General features: G+C 54.1%; 1 protein-coding gene across 1 annotated transcript; it reads left to right on the top strand.

Annotated features, from left to right (window-relative positions):
* The first annotated feature begins 10,299 nt into the window (after positions 1-10,299).
* CKM (creatine kinase, M-type) lies at positions 10,300-20,915 on the top strand. The gene is made up of 8 exons (XM_058709540.1): positions 10,300-10,434; positions 12,717-12,927; positions 13,667-13,821; positions 14,217-14,349; positions 17,378-17,549; positions 18,574-18,697; positions 19,755-19,944; positions 20,460-20,915. Exons 2-8 carry the CDS (start codon positions 12,735-12,737, stop codon positions 20,636-20,638), a joined length of 1,146 nt encoding a protein of 381 aa, XP_058565523.1. The 5' UTR covers positions 10,300-10,434; positions 12,717-12,734; the 3' UTR covers positions 20,639-20,915.
* Positions 20,916-21,010: the final 95 nt, after the last annotated feature.

Consider the following 21,010-nt stretch of genomic DNA (forward strand, 5'->3'; position numbering starts at 1 on the left):
GCACTACAGGATGCTTCCAGCAGAGAGCGCTGCGGGCCCGTGATCCAGGCCCCAGACCACAGCGCAGATCCGCACCTTCCCTCCGAGCCTCAGCCAACCTGCCTTCTGCTCCCTTGTTCTCTGAGCCCCAGTGCAGATGCTCCCTCCTCCCGGAAGCCCTCTGGGGACCCCAAGGCCGGATGAGACGTTCCTTTCTGGATCCGGTAGCCTTCTGGGCTCCCACATCTCAGTCGTGCCCATTCTGGGTCATCACTGTCTTGAAGACAGGTCTATCCCCAATATTCGAATGTAGTCCCAAGAGGGGACTGCTGGGCCAAGGCGTCTCGGTCACCATTGTGTCCCCAGTGCCACCCAGCACAGGCTGAACACAGAGGAGTCACTTGGGCGAATAACTGTTGGTTGAATAATGGAAAATACAACTCAAATTCACGCTCTAACTTCTCCAGGTATTTCTAAGGAACAGGGTAGAAAGGGTCAAACTCTTCCCCCCCTCCCCTCACTGGGTTGGCCTCAGGGGACTGGACATCAGGCTCTGGATCTGCCACATGCTTACGGAGAGGCAGTGCGGGACCTGCACATCATGTACTGGCTGTGTGACCCCCGAGCCAGGAACTAACGTCTCTGGGCCTAAGGTTCCTGGTCTGCAGAACAGGACTCACAGGAAACCTACTTTTCGAGGCTGTTGTGGGATTAGTGAGTAATCCCTGTAAAAGGCTTAGAACAGAGTGGCACGTGGTAAACAGTGTGTGTGTGTGTGTGTGTGTGTGTGTGTGTGTGTGTGTCTGTGCTCGTACCCGCTGGGGGGGGGGTGGGGGGAGGGAGTTGGAGCCAGGTAGATCTGAGTTCAAATTCTGATCTTGCTGTTTCCTTGTAACCCGGGGCAAGCGATGTTTCTAAGCGCCCATTTCCTCATCTATAAAACCTGAATGATCACGCTGTCCATAGACCATAGTGGTGAGGATTAAGTGAGATCAAGACTGAAAGACGAAATTATTAACCAAGATACCATTTCTTCAGGCTGGCCCTGTGCCACGCACTTTTGCACAAACCCATGAGGGCTGGGGTTTCTGAGTTCTGGCCCAGGATGAAAAAAAAAATTTTTTTTTTAAATGTTTATTTGTTTCGAGAGAGAGAGCGAGAGAGCGGCAGAGAGAGAGGGAAACACAGAATCTGAAGCAGGCTTCAGGCTCTGAGTTGTTAGCATGGATCCTGACACTGGGCTTGAACTCACAAACTGCAAGATCATGACCTGAGTGGAAGCTGAATGCTTAACCAATTGAGCCACCCAGGCACCCCATTACTAGCCTTATCTGAAGATGAGGAAACTGAGGCTCAGAGAGGAGAAATCCACTGCCCAAGATCATCGCCAAGACGGCACTGAACAAAACCTCTATCCTATCACTGAAGGCCTCAGTTTGCCGTGCCAGGAAAATGGGCACATGAGTTGCGGGCTTTTCTATTTTCGCCTCTTGGCTACAGTTTTTATTTTTATGATTTTTTTAAGATTTTATTTTTTAAAAATTTTTTTAACATTTATTTATTTTTGAGACAGAGAGAGACAGAGCATGAACAGGGGAGGGGCAGAGAGAGAGGGAGACACAGAATCGGAAACAGGCTCCAGGCTCCGAGCCATCAGCCCAGAGCCCGACGCGGGGCTCGAACTCACGGACCGCGAGATCGTGACCTGAGCTGAAGTCGGACGCTTAACCGACTGAGCCACCCAGGCGCCCCTTTAAGATTTTATTTTTTTTTTTTAATTTTTTTTTTTCAACATTTTTTATTTATTTTTGGGACAGAGAGAGACAGAGCATGAACGGGGGAGGGGCAGAGAGAGAGGGAGACACAGAATCGGAAACAGGCTCCAGGCTCCGAGCCATCGGCCCAGAGCCTGACGCGGGGCTCGAACTCACGGACCGCGAGATCGTGACCTGGCTGAAGTCGGACGCTTAACCGACTGCGCCACCCAGGCGCCCCTAAGATTTTATTTTTAAGGAATCTCTACGCCCAACATGGGGCTCGAACTTACAACCCTGAGATCAAGCGTTGCATGTTCTACCAACTGAGCCAGCCACATGCCCCTCCCTCTTAGCCATGTTTAAAAAAAACAAAACAAAACAAAAACTCACCAGTTTCTTTTTAATTTAAAAAGTTCACCAATGTTGGGGCATTGCTGGGGGGCTCAGTCGGTTGAGCATCCAACTTCAGTTCAGGTTATGATCTCATGGCTCGTGAGTTTGAGCCCCGCATTGGGCAGGCTGCTGTCAGGGCAAAGTCTGCTTCGGATCCTCTGTCCCCCTCTCTCTGCCCCTCCGCTGCTCGTGCTCTCTCTCTCTCTCCCTCAAAACTAAATACACATTAAAAAAAAAATAGGGGCCCCTGGGTGGCTCCGTCGGTTAAACGTCCGACTTAGGCTCAGGTCATAATCTCACAGTTTGTGGGTTCAAGCCCCACGGTGGGCTCTGTGCTTACAGCTTGGAGCCTGGAGCCTGCTTCAGATTCTATGTCTCCTTCTCTCTCTCTCTCTCTCTCTCTCTCTCTCTCTCTCTCTCTCTCAAAAATAAACATTAAAAAATTAAAAAAAATTCAGCACTGTCAGAAAAAATACGCATAGAAGACTACAGACTAAAAAAGTAAGTCTTCATTTTTCCTTGACCCAGGAGCGAACATGATTACCAGTTTCTAATATCCTTCCGGAAATATTGCGCAGATACATGTGTGGATGTAGGAGAGTGAGTGCCCATTTAAGAAAAACACAAAAAGGACCTCACCCATGAAGGAGGTAGGCTGAGTGATGAACGTGATTTGGGGTGTGGTCACGTGACTTACTTTGGCCAGTGGCTGAGTGACGGTCACGCAAGGTCTGAGCTTAGACCGTAAGAGGCTGAGAGTGTTTCCGTTTTCAACCGACAGAGGTGTGAGAAAGGCTTCCCTCGTGTGGCTGCCCCCCCTTTGGCCCACACCCCACAATGTTAAAAAGTAACCTGAGGCACGTTACAGAGTTTAGAAGTTTTTTTGAGCAAAAATCAATTTGAACCCGTCCCAACCCAGCAGATGGAAAGGGGTTCCCAGGAGCTGTTGAAAATCAAAGACCTTTTAGGCAGAAGGGAGCAGGAACAAGGAATTTAAACGATGCAAAAAAGTGGGTTGATTATTGCGAGGTTACTTTTTCCTTTAGGGGATGGCAGAGATCTATCAGGAGAATGACCTTCCTAGTGTTGATCAGGTGACTCCTCACTGACCGGGTTAACATTCCATTTCCAGGAGAGCTGAAACCGTCTTAAGTCCCAGTTTGGTGACACGGGGCTTAGCATAAATGGCTCTATTTGGGGCCTGCTCTTCTTGCTTTTAACAGTATTGGGCAGACCTTCCCAGCTGAGCCCAGCCCGGATCAGCCACCTCTCAGCCAAACGCACATCTGTTTTAAAGTGACTGCATTTCGGGAGGCACCTGGGAGGCTCAGTGAGTTAAGCATCTGACTTCGGCTCGGGTCACGATCTCGCAGTTTGTGGGTTCGAGCCCCGCGCCGGGCTCTGTGCTGACAGCTCAGAGCCTGGAGCCTGCTTCGGATTCTGGGTCTCCCTCTCTCTCTGCCCTTCCCCACTTGTTCTCTCTCTCTCTCTCCCTCTCTCTCTCTCCCAAAAATAAATAAACATTAAAAAATTAAAAAAAAATAAAGTGACTGCATTTTGGGGCACCTGGGTGGCTCAGTCGGTTGAGCGTCCGACTTTGGCTCAGGTCATGATCTCACGGTTCATGAGTTCGAGCCCCGCATCGGGCTCTCTGTTGTCACCACTGAGTTCGCCTGGGATGCTCTGTCCCGGGCTCTCTCTGCCCCTCCCCCACTCGTGCTCTTTGTCTCTCAAAAATAGACATAAAAAAAAATAAATAAAGTGACTGCATTTTGGTGTGGTGTGTTTCATGGCGTTTTTGTGGCAATAGATACATATTCCACCCTCCCCCCCGCCCGATATATCTTGGTGCTATGGTCTGAATGTCTGTATTCCCTCCAGATTCACATGTTGAAATCCTAACCCTCAAAGGTGATGATATTAGGATTCATCCTTCCTCCCACGTGAGGATACAAGCAGTCTGTGTTCTAGAAGAGGACCTTCACCTGACCAGCTGGCACCCTGTTCTCAGACTTCCAGCTTTCCAGGACCATGAGCAATAAACTTCTGTTGTTTAGTAGCCATCCAGTCGGTAATACAGCATCCTGAATGAATTAAGACATTTGGCAATTGTTCCAAAGCGGTACCTATAGATCAGCTTTATTCTTTTTTTTTTTTTTAATGTTTATTTTTGAGAGAGAGAGACAGAACACGAGCAGGGGAGGGGCAGAGAGAGAGGGAGACACAGAATCGGAAGCAGGCTCCAGGCTCTGAGCTGTCAGCACAGAGCCCGACGCGGGGCTCGAACTCACAGACCGCGAGATCATGACCTGAGTCGAAGTCGGATGCTTAACCGATGGAGCCACCCAGGTGCCCCTAGATTACCTTTATTCTTTTTAACAGCTGCCAAGTTTTTCTTTCTTTTAACTTAAAAAAATGTTTAGTTTTGAGAGAGAGAGAGAGAGAGAGTGTGTGTGTGTGTGTGTTTGTGTGTGTGTGTGTGTGTGTGTGTGTGTGTGTGTGTGTGTGAACAAGTGGGGCAGAGAGAGAGGGGGGACAGAGGACGCAAAGCGGGCTCTGCACCGACAGCAAAGAGCCCGATGTGGGGCTTGAACTCGCGAATGACGAGATAATGACCTGAACTGAAGTCCGATGCTTAACTGACTGAGCCACCCAGGCCCCATCAGCTGCATATTAGCACATTATTTCATTAAGTGATGTCTCATCTTTTATCCATTTATATATATATATATATATATATATATATATATATATATATATATATTATCCATTTATATATGGAAATCTCTACACCCAATTGGGGCTTGAACTTACGATCCCAACATCAAGAGCAGCGTGCTCTTCTTGCTGAGCCAGCCAGGTGCCCCAATAAAAAGATTTTTTAAAAAAGCCATTAAAAAAAAAAAAGCCATTCAGAAGACAAAGAAGAAATCATAACAGAAATGAGAAAATATTTAGAAATGACCAATCATCAAACTACTCTACAACAAAACTTGCTAAAGGACAATCTATTGCCGAGGGCACCTGGGTGGCTCAGCCGGTTAAGCTTTGACTTTGGCTCGGGTCATGATCTCACTGGTCTTGACTTCAAGCCCCGCATCGGGCTCCCTGCTGTCATCACAGAGCCCACTTTGGATCCTCCGTCCCCCTCTCTCTGCCTCTCCTCTGATTGTGCTCTCTCTCTCTGTTTGTCTCAACATACATTTAAAAAAGGACAATCTATTGCTGCATGTGACAATATGAATGAATCTCAAGAGACAGAATGTTGAGCAAAAGAAACTCAATAAAAGAATATATGATTATATTACATGAAGTTCAATTAACAGGCAAAGCTAAACTAGGGTTTTAAAAGCCAGGATAGTGGTTCCGTTGGAGAAAAGAGGGGACTCTGATGGGGAGGGGGAATGGGAGAGCTTTTTGGAGGGCTTGATCTTGGTGCTGGTGACTCAGATATACATATACATAAAAGTTCATCGATCTTAAGATTAGGGTGCTTTGCAATATATAAGTTATACCTTAAGATAGAGGTAAATTTAAGAGACTAAAATAGTAATAAATGTGACCGTCCATACACTCCACATATAACATTTTCAAAGTAAAGAACACATTCGAAATAGTAGAATGTAAAAACAGCCAAAAAACAACAGCAAGAAACTAAGATGCAGCTAAAGCAACCCCTAGAGGAAAATGTATAGCTATGTTGATAAAGATGGATTTGGAGGGACTGGAGTAGGGCTGGTGGGGAGTCATGAAAGACTATCTTGTTTGCCTGTCTTTCTGCCACCACCTCCACCACCGGGGGGTCTGACATCCAGTGGATCGCAGGGATTCTTGGGGAACAAGAAGGAGCAGACACGTCCTTAACTCTCTGGTTCTTCAGTTCTGGGACTGGCTTGGATTTATGTCTTGTCTTCCCTGAACCGTTGGGTTCGTGGACTGCCAGGATTGGGAGAGGCATTTTGGAGTTGGGTGAGGAGAGCATTCTGGGGTGATGGCTCATGGGGGTGAAGTGCTGCTTCTTGGAGCCTCTCCTGGAGGTGGCAGCCTCATCCCTAGGGGAGGGGTGGGGACAGAGGAGGTGGTAGATAAAAGGGAGGGTTTGGGAGCAGGGATGTTCCGTAATGCCAGGGCTTAGGGGTGAAAGGAAAATTCTAAAATTTTAGAATCCTGAAATTCTAAATTTTTTTTTTTTCAACGCTTTTTATTTATTTTTGGGACAGAGAGAGACAGAGCATGAACGGGGGAGGGGCAGAGAGAGAGGGAGACACAGAATCGGAAACAGGCTCCAGGCTCCGAGCCATCAGCCCAGGGCCTGACGCGGGGCTCGAACTCACGGGCTGTGAGATCGTGACCTGGCTGAAGTCGGACGCTCAACCGACTGCGCCACCCAGGCGCCCCTAGAATCCTGAAATTCTAGTATGCGGGCTCTTGCCTTGGGTCAATCCTTGCCCACGCCCCCCCCCCACCCCGTTTAAAATTATTTTAAAGAGAAAGGGAACGAGTGGGGGAGAGAGACAGAGGGAAAAGAGAGAGAATCTCAAGCAAGCTCCACACTCAGCATGGAGCCCAATGTGGGACTCGATCCCACGACCCTGGAATCATGACCTGAGCTGAAATCAAGAGTCAGAGGCTCAACGGATGAGCCACCCAGGCACCCCCTCCTGGCCCTTTCTGCAGCCTCAGTGTCCATCTTCTGTAAAATGGAGCCTCAGCAGGAAGAGGTGGGATTGGGGAGGGATAAGAAATACAAACTCAGGGACTAACTACCTGGGCCAGTTTGGTTCTGTTATTTCCCAGCTGTGTTACTTTGGGCAAGTAACTCGACCTCTCTGGGCTTCACTTTTCTGATTTGTAAAATTTTCAATACACACCTCTTAGGACGGTCAGGGAATTAAATTGGTTAAAACACATGCAATGCTTGGGCCCTGAAGCCAGACGGCCGGGGTGATGAAGGGGGCATGGGAAGGAGGTCCAAATTACCAGGGCCCGAAGGTCCCCCAGGAAAGGGACTCTGGGATGACAATGTGACTTTGCTGAGAGGCCTGTACATTGTCTTCATCAAAGCCTGAACCTACTCTCGGCAGCTTTGTGCCTGTTTGATTCCCAGCTCCGCCCCTTCTCAGGCTGCGCGACCCTGGGCAAGTCATTTCACCTTTCTGAGCTTTACTGTTGGGAGTGTTAAGTGAGTTAATATATATAATGCACTTAGCGTTACACTTGACATACAGGAGTGCTCCCTAAGACTTAACGGTTAGGGTGGGGACTGTGGAGTGGCCACTCAACATCCATGCTAACCTCTTTCTAGCGTGTCCAGCGTTCCGAAGGGAGCGTGGTTCGGGGGGGGGGGGGGGCGAGAGATGTTCCTTCAACCCTTTCAATGATTTTTGTAAGCACCTAATATTTGGTAGTCAGGCCCTTTTCTGCATAAGCTGGGTAGAGTGGTTTCCAATTGGACCGATAAGGCTACTGTTATTTCCGGAGTCAACAAATACTCATGTAGCCTGAGGGCACTGGGGAGCCATGGCAAGAGCAAGCTGCAGGTAGAGAGTAGGTGGGAGGGGGCAGCTTGGGGCAGGAGATCAGGGAGGAGGTGAGGGCAGAAGGGAAGAACATGAAGGAGGTCTTGAGCTAGGGTAGGGGGAGGCCTGGGAGACTGACGGGCTTTGGGAGGTTGGAGCCCGGGATGAATATACCGGGGGGGGGGGGGTCTTGGCTCCCCAGGGCCGACTGTTTCTATGAGACTCAAAGAAAGTAAAGGAGTAGAGCTCATGACCCCAGGCCCAAGGTCCCTCTGTTTGAGCCACCCAGCCCAGGTCACACGACTGGAATAGTGCTGCAAAGGATTCTGGGAAACCGAGTTTCTGCCATTTTTGGCTTCTCGAAAGGAGGCTGTCATAGGGCAGCAACCTCCCCAAACACAGAAAGTGCTTCTTATGCTGTATGGCCAAAAGGAATGTCAAATGTCCCCATAAGTGGTTATTGGGCTCCAGGGGGCTGGGCTGGGCTGAATCCTGTGTGTGTGTGTGTGTATGTGTGTGCGTGCACGTGTGTGTGATGTGTCCGGATCCTGTCTCTCCCTTGTTCACAGCCCTCAGGGGCTCCCATCCACTCACAGCGTGCTGGAAACTCCTCCATGGTCCCTAGGGTCCCATGGGTCTGCTCCTATCCCCTCATCTTCTTCCTCCCACTCTCCCCTCTGCTCCAGCCCTCCAGCCTCTTCCTTGTCTCTCAGATACTCCAAGCCACTCCCACCTCAGGGCCTTTGCACCTGCTGTTCGGCTTCCAGATCCTCACATAGCTGGCTCCCTTCTCCCCCTCAGGTCGCTGCTCAGATGTCACTTCCCCTGACATGCCTGACCTGACCTCCTCTGCTGTGCCTTCGCTCTCACCTCTTACCCTCTTTGATTTTCTGTCAGAGCCCTGTGGCCCCTGACATTACAGCATATGTTTACTTTCCACGCTCACTAAAATGTCACCTCCATGAGGGCAGTGGTTTTGGTCATTTTCTGCTGTCTCCCCAGTAAGTGCTTAATAAAGAATTGTTGAGGGGCGCCTGCGTGGCTCAGTGGGTTAAGCGTCTGACTTTTGGTTTCGGCTCAGGTCATGTTCTCACGGTTTGTGGGTTCGAGCCCCAGGGCCCGGCTCTGTGCTGCCGGGGCAGAGCCTGCTTCGGATTCTCTCTCTTCCTCTCTCTGCCTCCCCTCCTCTTGCGTGCTCTCTCTCTCTCTCCCTCCCTCTCTCAAAATAAATAAATAGACTTAAAAAATATTGTTGACGTGATAAATGCCTCACTATTGCAGTGTAGTTCCTTTTGGTTCTCTGGGCCTCAGTTTCCCTAGCCATGCAGGAGAGCTTTGCCACTCCGACCTTGGTGGGAAGGGACAGTGGGTGGAGAGACCAGGGGCTGGGCCCCAAGGAAAAGTTTTCTAAGCACCCCCACCCCACCAGGAATCTGGGGAAAGGCAGAGAGGCCCCCCTTTCCCTAGGTCAGTCCCCACCTGCCTGGGAAGAAATGGGGGACACCTGGGAGGAGGGAGGAGCCCCAGAGGAAAAAAGGACGGTCTCTTCTTGGTTGTAATCCTGGGTGATCCCTGGACTCCTCCTGGCCCCTGGACTCGCCTCGCCTGCCCAGCAATCTTGGCGCCCTCTAGGCAGAGGAAGCAGCTTCCTCCAGCCACCCCTGCGTCCACAGAATGTGCTCCTCAGCCCTTCAGGTCCCTGTCACGGTGGAGTGTCCCTGCTCCGCCCGGATCTGGCGGGAAGGAGAGGGCGGGTGCTCTGCTCTGATCCAAGTGGCTGCCCAGCCCCCTTCCCCTGCGCCCTGCGGTGGGGGCGGCCTCCCGGGTCAGCGGCTGCCCTTGTAAGGAGGTGACACCCCGGACACCCGACACGCCGGGTTATAATTAACTCAGACACGTGGCGACCCCACCCCCCCAACACCTGTCCCTGTGTCCCCCCAGCCCCAGCGCCTGGGGTCTAGGTCTTTGCAGAGGCGACAGCGAAGTGCCCTCTAAAAATAAGCTCCCTTCCAGGATGAGTCCCTCCCTGTCCCCTCCCCGCCAGCCCAGCGGAAATCTCCCAGTGTCAGCCCCGCGGCTGGGGGTGGCGGGCAACCCCTTCCCCCAACCTGGCCTCGAGTTCCAATCCTCTCGACTCAGGAGAGCCTCAGTTTCCCTCCTACTCACTGTGCACCCAAGCACAGGCTTCTGGGCTTACACTGTCCTGAGTTCAGGGCTGGGCTTTGGCCAAGTGCTCCCCATAGCTGGGTGACAACAGGCAAGTCTCCGCAAAACCAGATACCGGGCCTCCCGGGGGGCTATTGCAAGGCTTCCCCAGGTGCAGGCCTCAGGACCCGCTGTTTGCCCAGGTCAAGGCCACTGGGGGCTGGAGGAGAGGTCTGGGCATAGGAGGGGCTGGCGGCCCAGTGCAGGGCCAGGGGAGGGTGGCTTCTACGTGCCTGGGACGTCCCCTGCCACGGTCCCGTGTCCTGGGCGGGGGGCCAGCTGTCCCTGCCAGCCCGACTCAGCACTTGGTCAGGGAATCAGCTTGATGTGACGCTCAGCCCCTGGGGCAGCCCATACAAGGCCATGGGGCTGGGCACAAGGCATGCCTGGGTTCAGGGTGGGCACGGTGCCCGGGCAGCGAGGTGAGAGGCTCAGCCGCCTTCCAGCTCCCTTCCCCGGGGGGCAGCCCCTCCCAGCTGCACAGCCCGGCCCCCCTATATAAGGCCAGGGCTACAGGCCCTTCCTTTGGGTCAGTGTCGCCTCCAGGATACAGACAGCCCCTTTCAGCACAGCCCAGCCAGGTACCGCTGGGGGTGGGAATCAGGGTGGGGTCCAGAATGGGGACCCCCCCCCCCGGTGCCAGCAGCCGATCTGGTCCTACACACAGGAGGGTTGGTGTGTGGGGAGATTGGCCCTGCGTCTGGAAGTCACCTCCACCTGTGACCCCCCCCCCCCACCGCCCGCAGGGTCCGTGTCGCAGGGCCACGGGGAGGGATCATGGAGACAAAGGGAGTCCTGCCAGCTGCCAGCTGTCACCCCTGCAAGGGGCTGAGGGGCTGCAGGGCTGCAGGCCGGGGCCTGTGATTGTGATGGTTTGTCACCAGAACGGCGGGGGGTGGGGGGAGGTGGGGGTGATGGCACGAGCCGTGGGGAGTGTCCGTATGTCCACCGGCGGGGTCTGCAAGAGCAGGCTCCGCGGGGTCTTGGCATTTGTGATTCTGTGGGTCCCCGTGGTGTCCCACAACAGTGTGACCTTGTGTTCTGGACTTTCTGTGGCTCCCGCATGGGTGCCTGCACCCCGGGTGTGTCCCTGAGCTTGGAGGGGTGTGTGTGTGTGTGTGTGTGTGTGTGTGTGTGTGTGTGTGGTGCTGGGGCTATTTCTGTCTGTGTCTCTGGGCCTCCCCCGCCTTGCCTCCGTGCCCTCTGCTGACATGTCTCTTGCAGGGTGGGGGTGGGAGAGCATGAAGGGGGGTTTCTGGGCTGGAAGCCCTTGAGGCCCGAGGCCTGGCCGCGTGTCCTCCCGGCCTCCTTGGCCCACCTGTCTCCGGCCTGCTGACTTGGTGCAAGCCGAGTCCCTGGAATGTGGGGGGTGGGGGTGGGGGGACAGCAGCTGGGGGGGGGGGAGGAGGAGGAGTCTGCCAGACTATAAATAATCCCCAACCCTGGACGGCAGCTCCGTCGTCGTGAATTCCACCCGCCCCTGGCCTGATGCCGCAGCCTTCGGCTCCCCCCTGGTCCTGATTCCCTTCTCACCATCCTACCTGCCTCCCACCCCTGGAGCCGGGAGCGAGCTCCCAGTCCCGCCACGGCCACTGAAGAGTCCCTCCTCCTTCCTGGCTCTTATGGATAAACGTAACGGTAACAACAGCAGCCCGCCCTCCAGGTAGCAGGCCCCAGCTCCACGGGAGGGCATGTGATCAGCTGGCCTCATGATGGAGTCTGAAGAGTCCTCTTGGCCACCCCCTAGGCGAGGCTTAGTCCACAGGAGACAGAGGCTCAGAGAGGCTGAGCAACCGGCTTGGGGGGTCACACAGCAGGGAAGTGGCACAGGTGGGATTTGAACCCAGCTCTGACGACTCCCGCAGCTGAGCTCTTCTCAACTGAGCCCTGAGGGAGGGTTGCCAGCAGACAGGGGTGGGGACGGCTACCCAGCCTTCCCTTCCACCCTGCCCCTCATCCCTTGAACCCAGGAACCTCCGCAGACAGGATGTCCCTTCTCTGCTCGCACGCTCGCTCGTTCTCCGCAGCACCCTCCACCTTCTCTGAAACTCCTCACGCAGACCTTTAAAATAATAACAACAGGGGCGCCCGGGGGGGCTCAGTCGGTTAAGCGGCCGACTTCGGCTCAGGTCACGATCTCACGGTCTGTGAGTTCGAGCCTCGCGTCGGGCTCTGTGCTGACAGCTCAGAGCCTGGAGCCTGCTTCGGATTCTGTATCTCTCTCTCTCTCTCTCTCTCTCTCTCTCTCTCTCTGCCCCTCCCCCGCTTGTGCTCTGTCTCTCCCTCTCAAAAATAAACATTAAAAAAATTTTAAAAAATAACAGCAATAATTATAATAATGGCCAAGCAAAATAATGCTTATTGTGAGGCAGGACTATTCCAAGTGCTTTACGTAGTTTGGCTCCTTTCGTGCTCCCAATAGCCCCATGGGATGAGTGCTATTATGACCCCCCATTCCACACATGAGTAATCTGAAAGCACAGAGAAGTTAAGCAAGGTGCCCAAGGTCACACAGCGTCTTGTAAGTGGCAGACCTGGAATTTAAACCCGGGCTGTCTGATTCTGGAAACTACGCTTTTATCCATGCCGGCATTACTATTCCATCCGAAAGGCTCCCCGCTTCATTTTCCAGCTGGAGAAACTGTCTCTAGCAAGATTATCAGTCTGGGGTCACCTGTCAGGGTGTGACCGAGCTGGGATCTTAGCCATAGAGTTCGGATGCATCCTGTGAAGGCGCAGGGGCTCAGAGAGGGCGCCCTTCTTGTCCCCAGTCACGCAGCCGTCGACCCCCAGACCTTGCTCTGTTCCCTTGCTGTTCTCTGCTGGACGGGAGCTAACCTTCTCCACCTTCCCTGCCCACCAGGCCCCCCACACCGCCACCATGCCGTTCGGTAACACCCACAACAAGTTCAAGCTGAACTACAAGCCTGAGGAGGAGTACCCTGACCTCAGCAAGCACAACAACCACATGGCCAAGGCGCTGACCCTTGAGATTTACAAGAAGCTGCGGGACAAGGAGACTCCATCCGGGTTCACTCTGGATGACGTCATCCAGACAGGTGTGGACAACCCAGGTAAGCCCCCTTGGTGGAGCGGGGACAGGGATTAGAATGGCGGCGGGGGGGGGGGGGGGCGGGGGCGGGGGAGGGGGGCTCTGGAGCTGCCTGCCAGGCCTCGATCCCACTTCCCTGGGCCTCAGTTTCCTCATCCGAAAAATGGGCACCCGTGTTGCGAACACATAGGAGTCGGCGCACACAAGTGCTTAGAGCAGCCCCTGGTACAGGGCCAGCACTCTGGTTCTTTCTCCAAGGACACCCTGCGAGGGTCAGCAGCACCAGAGGCAAAAGAGGACGTCCTAGCCTCCAACTCACGGTGCCATTGAGGAGGGAGGGCCCCTCTTTTCAGACCCCTATTTTCCCCTCTGGGAACACGAGGGCTGTTCAAGTCTCTTATCATCTGTGGGAGCCGATAGTCTAATAAGCTTTTGAAAATGTTTGGGTAAAGGAAGAGTATGTGATTTGGGGACTCTGAAGTGGTCATATTTTTAGTACCTTGTAACTGGCCCCCCAAGACTCTCCTTTCTCCGTTGCCCTGCCCCCAGCACCTTGCCCTCACCCCAGATGCTGCCTAGACCTCTCCTAGCCTTCCCTCCCCATCCACATAACCCTCAGCCTCTGCAGTTCTGAAACACACACACTCACAGGCGCGCGCGTGCACACACACACACACACAGCACACAGTCTACGCTGGACTCAGGAGCCCGGGCCTTCCTTGCTGGGGACAGGCAGCTCTGACCTCACCCTGAACCCCCAGGTCACCCCTTCATCATGACCGTGGGCTGTGTGGCTGGCGACGAGGAGTCCTACCAGGTTTTCAAGGATCTCTTCGACCCCATCATCCAGGACCGGCACGGGGGCTACAAACCCACCGACAAGCACAAGACCGATCTCAACCATGAGAACCTCAAGGTCAGCCACCCCCTCCCACCCGCCACCAGAGGGGAGGGATGGGGGAGGGAGGGAGGCAGACAGAGGGACAGAGGGGCAGAGAGGCACGGAAGACAGACCAGGAGGCTGGGGTCAGATGGGAGGGGAGCCAGGGAGGGAGATGAAGAGACACAGGAAGTGGGGGGCCAAGGTGGGGAAAGAGATGCTTGGAGAGAAAAACAGGGACACATGAGAGGCGGGGAGAGAGACAGATGGAGGGACGGACAGAGAAGGGAGAACCCAGTGAGCGGGGCAAGGAGGAGCTGAAAAAAGTAGCAGAGAGTAAGAACGGGGAGCATCTGGGGGTCACAGGCTTGCTGGGGAAGGGGCAGCCTGGGCGGCATGCCCAGCCCTGACCCCCCACTCCTGCCCTCCAGGGCGGAGACGATCTGGATCCCAACTACGTGCTCAGCAGCCGCGTCCGCACGGGCCGCAGCATCAAGGGCTACACGCTGCCCCCCCACTGCTCCCGGGGCGAGCGCCGGGCGGTGGAGAAGCTCTCCGTGGAAGGTGAGAACCCCCACCCTGCCCACCATTGGGGCCACCCAGCTCTGGCCCTGCTTCTCCATGGAAAGAGCTTGGTAAATCATAGCTGCTTGGTGAGTGATGGCTGGCAGCACTACCCTTGGTGGAAGTCTGAGGGTGCTGTCAGGGCACCCTGAGCAGATCTCTGCCTGTAGACACCAGGGACCTGACTTCCATCCATCCATCCATCCACCCACCCATCCATCCATCATCCATCATCCATCCATCCATCATCCATCATCCATCCATCCATTCATTATCCATCCATCCATCCATCCATTCATCATCCCTCCATCCATCCATCCATCATCCATCCATTCATCCATCCTTCCATCCATCCATCCATCCATCCATCCATCCATCATCCATCCATTCATCCATCCCTCCATCCCTCCATCCATCCATCCATCCATCCATCCATCCATCCATCCATCATCCATCCATTCATCCATCCATCGTCCATCCATCCATCCATCATCCATCCATTCATCCATCCATCATCCATCCATCTATCCATCCATCCATCCATCCATCATCCATCCATCCATCCATCCATCCATCCATCCATCATCCATCCATCCATTCATCATCCATCCATCTATCCATCATACATCCATCATCCATCATCCATCCATCTATCCAACCAGCAAACATTTACAGCTGTTATGGTCCTGAGTAGGGAGCTGGGGGCTTTCATGATGAATAGGATGGATGAGGTCGCTGCTCTCACAGATCTGTCAGCCTGGTGAGGAGATAAGAGGGAACACAGAAACCAACAAGAGAATAATTCCCAAATGCCATGTAGCCAAGAAACGAGGGTGGGTCACAGAATGACTCAGGGGAGCTCCCTTAGAAAGGAGGAGACCTGGGGCGCCTGGGTGGCGCAGTCGGTTAAGCGTCCGACTTCAGCCAGGTCACGATCTCGCGGTCCGTGAGTTCGAGCCCCGCGTCAGGCTCTGGGCTGATGGCTCGGAGCCTGGAGCCCGTTTCAGATTCTGTGTCTCCCTCTCTCTCTGACCCTTCCCCGTTCATGCTCTGTCTCTCTCTGTCTCAAAAATAAATAAATGTTAAAAAAAAAAAAAGAAAAGAAAGGAGGAGACCTGACTGACAAGGAAGGAGCCTGAAGAATTCCAGGCCAGCAGAGCAGCAAGTGCAAAGGCCCTGAGGTGGGCAAGTGTGTGGGAGGAACAGCCAGGAGACCAGTGTGGCTAGAGCTGAGTGGAGGGGGGGAGGAGATGGGGTCCGAGGAGTATGAGTGGCCAGGTTGCACAGAGCCTTGTGTGCCCTCAGGAGGGCTTTGGCTTTGACTCTGAGGGAGATAGAAGCCATGGAGTCCTCTGGCTGTTGGGGGGGTGGAACAGACTGTGGGCAAAGGTAGGAGCAGAGAGACCATGAGGGGAAGGCACAGTCGTTCAGGTGAGGGTAGGAGATAGGCAACGGGATGGGGAGAGACAGCAGGGATGTTTGGGAGATAGAATCATCAAGGTGGGCAGGCATATTGTTCTGGTAAGTGTTAAACAACTAGCTCTCAAAAAAAAAAGAAAAAAGAAAAAGCCCCAATCTATAGCGACTGCCAATTTCTATGGTATAAATTCTCCTACCATGGCCAATTTTGAGCTATGAACATGGTGTCATAGAAAGACGGGAAAAGATGGGCGGTAACACATCCTTACATAGTATTCCCACCTTACAGATACAGATGAAAATAACTTCAAGGATGTAGATAATAAAAATGAAAATAACTTCCAGAATGTAGGCAGCGCCTGAGTGGTTCAGTCGGTTGAGCGTCAGACTCTTGGTTTCAGCTCAGGTCATGGTCCCCAGGTCGTGGGATCGAGCCCCGTGTCAGGCTCCACACTGAGCATGGAGTCTGCTTGAGATTTTCTCTCTCTCTGTCTCTCTCTCTTTGACCCCGCCCCTGCTCGTGCCCCCTCTCTCTAAAATTTAAAAAAAAGAGTAAAATAATTAGGAAGCAATACTTTTGAGTATTTATTACCTATGTTTTAACTATATTTAAGGGGCGCCTGGGGGCTCAGTTGGTTGAGCATCCAACATGGGCTCAGGTCATGATCTCACAGTCCAGGAGTTCGAGCCCCACGTCGGGCTCTATGCTGACAGCTCAGAGCCTGGAGCCTGCTTCGGATTCTATGTGCCCCTCCTCCACTTGGGCTCTGTCTCTCTCTCTCTCTCAAAAGTAAACAAACATTAAAAAAATTAAATATAATATATTTAATTGTAAGTTTATATAAATGTTTATTATTTTTTAAAGCTTATTTATTTATTTTGAGAGAGAGAGACAGCGTGAGCGGCGGAGGCGCAGAGAGAGAGGGAGAGAGAGAATCCCAATCAGGCCCTTCAGCGCAAAGCCTGATGCAGGGCTCAAACCCACGATCCGTGAGGTCATGACCTGGGCTGAAACCGAGAATTGGCCACTCAACTGACTGAGCCACCCAGGTGCCCCTATATAAGTTATTTTTAACAATATAATATAGTAAGTAGATAGTATGTGATATAGAACATTACATAAAAATGTATAAAATGTATATAAATACATACATATTATAGAAATATATATTATGCATATGTGCATAATATACATTCATTCTACATATGAATGTACACAAATATTTTGTGTGGTATATTTTAATAATTTTTACTGATGGTTCCCCACATTCCTAAGATTTTGATCATCTGTCTGGCTGGCCGGTTGAAGGGGCCCCAGCACACCGTTGCTCCCAGGCGGATGGGATGCCAGGGTCAAGGAAAGGGAGATTCCCTGTTTCTGGGCGGAGCGCATGGCGTGGCTGTTCCCGGAGCCTGGGAGGCAGCGGGGGAGCATGCTTCGGGGACAGGTCGCGAATTTGGGTTTCGTCCTAGTGTTCAGGCGCCGTTAGGACATCCACGAGCCCAACCCCAGGCTCGTTGGGGGCAGCAGTGTGGGGACTCCGGGGGCCTCCCCGTCCAGGTTGTTGGGGGCGCAGGCTGCTGACCACTCCCTCGTGTGGCCCCTCAGCCCTCAACAGCCTGACAGGCGAGTTCAAGGGGAAGTACTACCCTCTGAAGAGCATGACCGAGCAGGAACAGCAGCAGCTTATTGACGATCACTTCCTGTTCGACAAGCCCGTGTCCCCACTGCTGCTGGCCTCAGGCATGGCCCGAGACTGGCCCGACGCCCGCGGCATCTGGTGAGGTCCCCTCCCCCCAGCCTCCTCCAGTCCCCCCCACTCCCCTCCCCATTCCTTCACCAAAGCCAACACCATAAAAACAATTATGTTTCCAGGCGCCCCAGACAATGACCTCGCCTTCCACCCCTGCCTACTTTGTGGTCTGTGAGTCACATTTTAGGAAACTTGGACCAGGGAAGTGGCAATTAGGGACTTAGACTTGAACCAGACTCCCTGGGTTCCAACCCCAGCACTGCCATTTACTAGATGTGACCTCAGGCACATTATTTAATATTTCTGTGCCGACCGAGCCCCACGTTGGGCTCCACACTGAGCGTGGAGCCTGCTTGAGATTCTCTCTCTCCCTCTGCTCCTCTCCCCTGCTCTTTCTCTCCTTTTCTCTCTCTATATATACACCAGTGTCTGGTATATAGTAAGTGACCAACACGTTGGCTATTAGTTTTATCTTCGACTGTTGCTAGTTAGGTTTGTATGAATCCTTGAATCCCTGATTCTGATAGGCAAAGATTTTCAAAGGTTTCAAAAGCCTAAGTTTCAGATGATCAGGAGAATGTGTGAGTTCTAAGACATACACATTTTAAATATTTTTAGGTTCTAAGATTCCACTAATTTCAGATTCTGTGATTCCACGGTTGCAGACATTTCCAGATCTTAATGTTTTATCTGAGATGTCACAGGGTGATGGGAAGATTGGTCCTGGGACCAGAAGTAGGATTTCCAAGATTTATCAATTCTGATTCCCAGCTTTTGTTTTTCAAAGATTCTGAAATTCCAAGAGTCTGTAATTTAATGCTGTTCAAAGACTTAAGACCCTAAAAGTCTTTGATCCTAGGACTGGCAATTTCTCAGATTCTAGGACGTTAGGGTCTACAGGTGTAAGCTTCCGCGATTTTCAGGAGCCGGTGTCACCACCTCAAACTCCTCAGGCCCAGGGCCCCCTTACGGTGGGTACTTTTGCCAGGGGGCGGGAATGGGGTGGCCACGCGGGACTGATCCCTTGGCCTCCTCCTGCGCCCCACCCTAGGCACAATGACAACAAGAGCTTCCTGGTGTGGGTGAACGAGGAAGACCACCTCCGAGTCATCTCCATGGAGAAGGGGGGCAACATGAAGGAGGTTTTCCGCCGCTTCTGCGTGGGGCTGCAGAAGGTGGGTAGCCTGCCTCTCACGGCAGACTTCTGACCTCCGCTGAACGCCCCACCCGCTTTCCAAGACCCCGCCCCCCCGGGGAACCCGGCTCCACCCAGCGCCCGAGCCCCGCCCCTAATAACCCGACCCCACCCAGCGCCCTAGCCGCCCGCCAACAGACCCGGTCCAACGGATGCCTAACCCCCGCCCATAAGAGACCGGCTCCACCCAGTGCCCAAGCCCCGCACCTAAGAGACCGACTCCACCCTATGCCTAAGCCCCGCCCCAAGGAGACGGTTCCGCCAGTGCCCAAGCCCCGCCCCTAAGAGACCGACTCCACCCTATGCCTAAGCCCTGCCCCTAGGAGACGGCTCCGCCAGCGCCCAAGCCCCGCCCCTAAGAGACCGGGTCCACCCTATGCCTAAGCCCCGCCCCAAGGAGACGGCTCCACCAGCGCCCAACCCCGCCCCTAAGAACCCGACTCCACCCAGCGCCCAAGCCGCCCCCAAGAGACCAGGTCCAGCCTATGCTTAAGCCCCGCCCCTAAGAGGCCGGCTCCACCCTATGCCTAAGCCCCGCCCACAAGCACCTGGCTCCACCCACCCCTATCCTGCCCAAGCCCCGCCCCTAAGAGACCGGGTCCACCGTGTGCCTAAGCCCCGCCCCAAGGAGACGGCTCCGCCAGCGCCCAAGCCCCGCCCCTGAGAACCCGACTCCACCCAGCGCCCAAGCCGCCCCCAAGAGACCAGGTCCAGCCTATGCTTAAGCCCCGCCCCTAAGAGGCCGGCTCCACCCTATGCCTAAGCCCCGCCCACGAGCACCTGGCTCCACCCACCCCTATCCTGCCCAAGCCCCGCCCCTAAGAACTCGGCTAGCGTTCTCAAGCCCTAGCTCCACCAGGGTCGTCGGGCCCGTCCCTTCAGAAGCTCACCCCTCACGGTTTTCCGGTCCCACCCTCTCGGAATCCCACCCCCTACCCACGTGCTCACGCTGTGTCCCTCCCAGCCCCGTTCGAGTTGCGGGTGTCTTTGGGGGGCGCCCCCTGGCGCTGACCCCAGATCCTCTCCCCTTACCTCAGATTGAGGAGATCTTCAAGAAGGCCGGCCACCCCTTCATGTGGAACGAGCACTTGGGCTACGTGCTCACCTGCCCGTCCAACCTGGGCACCGGGCTGCGTGGAGGCGTGCACGTCAAGCTGGCGCACCTGAGCAAGCACCCCAAGTTCGAGGAGATCCTCACCCGTCTGCGCCTGCAGAAGCGGGGCACAGGTGCGGCTCTGCTTCCATCCGCGCGCCGCGGCGTCGGGGGCGGACCCTTTGTGGAGGCGGAGCACCCACGCGAGTTGTGGGGTGGACGAGGGCTGCCCCTCTGTGAGCCTCAGTTTCCTCCTCTTGTAAATGGGCATCAGCACGCCTTATCCCGTAGGAATCGATACGATATCATGGGTATATAATACGCATGTGTATACCCCGTGCCCCCTAGGAACCTCGGTTTACCATCTATAAAGGAGAGGATGGCCAGGACTCAACCCCGGGGCATTCTCGCTCCAGAGCTCACTTTTGGCCGTCATGCTCTATTTTCATGTTGGAGGGTTGAGGCACGAGGTACCTAAATTAGCCGGAGGCGTGAGCCCATGAATAGACATTTAGGAGGCTCTGCATGCACGTAACGTGTCACACAGTAGGCCCTCAGTACGTGCGGCCAGCTCAGTTGGCACAGGGGCCGCAGGCCCCGCTCCTGCATCTCCGCCCGCTCCTTATGCCCCTGCCTCCTGCTCCTGCAGGTGGTGTGGACACAGCTGCTGTGGGCTCAGTATTCGACGTGTCCAACGCCGATCGGCTGGGCTCGTCCGAAGTGGAACAGGTGCAGCTGGTGGTGGATGGTGTGAAGCTCATGGTGGAGATGGAGAAGAAACTGGAAAAGGGCCAGTCCATCGACGACATGATCCCCGCCCAGAAATAGGCGTCCAGCCCACCCGCCGCCGACTGCTGGAGCCCCAGCCAAAGGGAGGACTCGGCCCATCGGAGCCCCGCCCCTCCCCCCCCCCCCCCTCCAAAAGGGTTCGGTCCACCGGGGGCACTTTCCACCATTTTCGGAATTCCATTTCCAGCCAGAGTTCCAACCAACGGGCTTCATCCTCTGAGTTGTGGCCAGTGAAAAACCTCCCCCCCCACCAGTCTCCTTTTCCCAGAGCTCCGCCCACCACCAGGAACTCTGGCTAATGGGGAGCTGGCAGGCACATCTGGAGCTCATGCTTTTTCTACACTCAAAGCAACAAATAAAAGAAACGGTGGCCTTAGCTTTCGTGCGATAGCAATTGAGCAAGAGGACGAG

Source organism: Neofelis nebulosa, chromosome 17 (assembly GCF_028018385.1).
Source record: "Neofelis nebulosa isolate mNeoNeb1 chromosome 17, mNeoNeb1.pri, whole genome shotgun sequence".
NCBI lineage: Eukaryota > Metazoa > Chordata > Mammalia > Carnivora > Felidae > Neofelis > Neofelis nebulosa.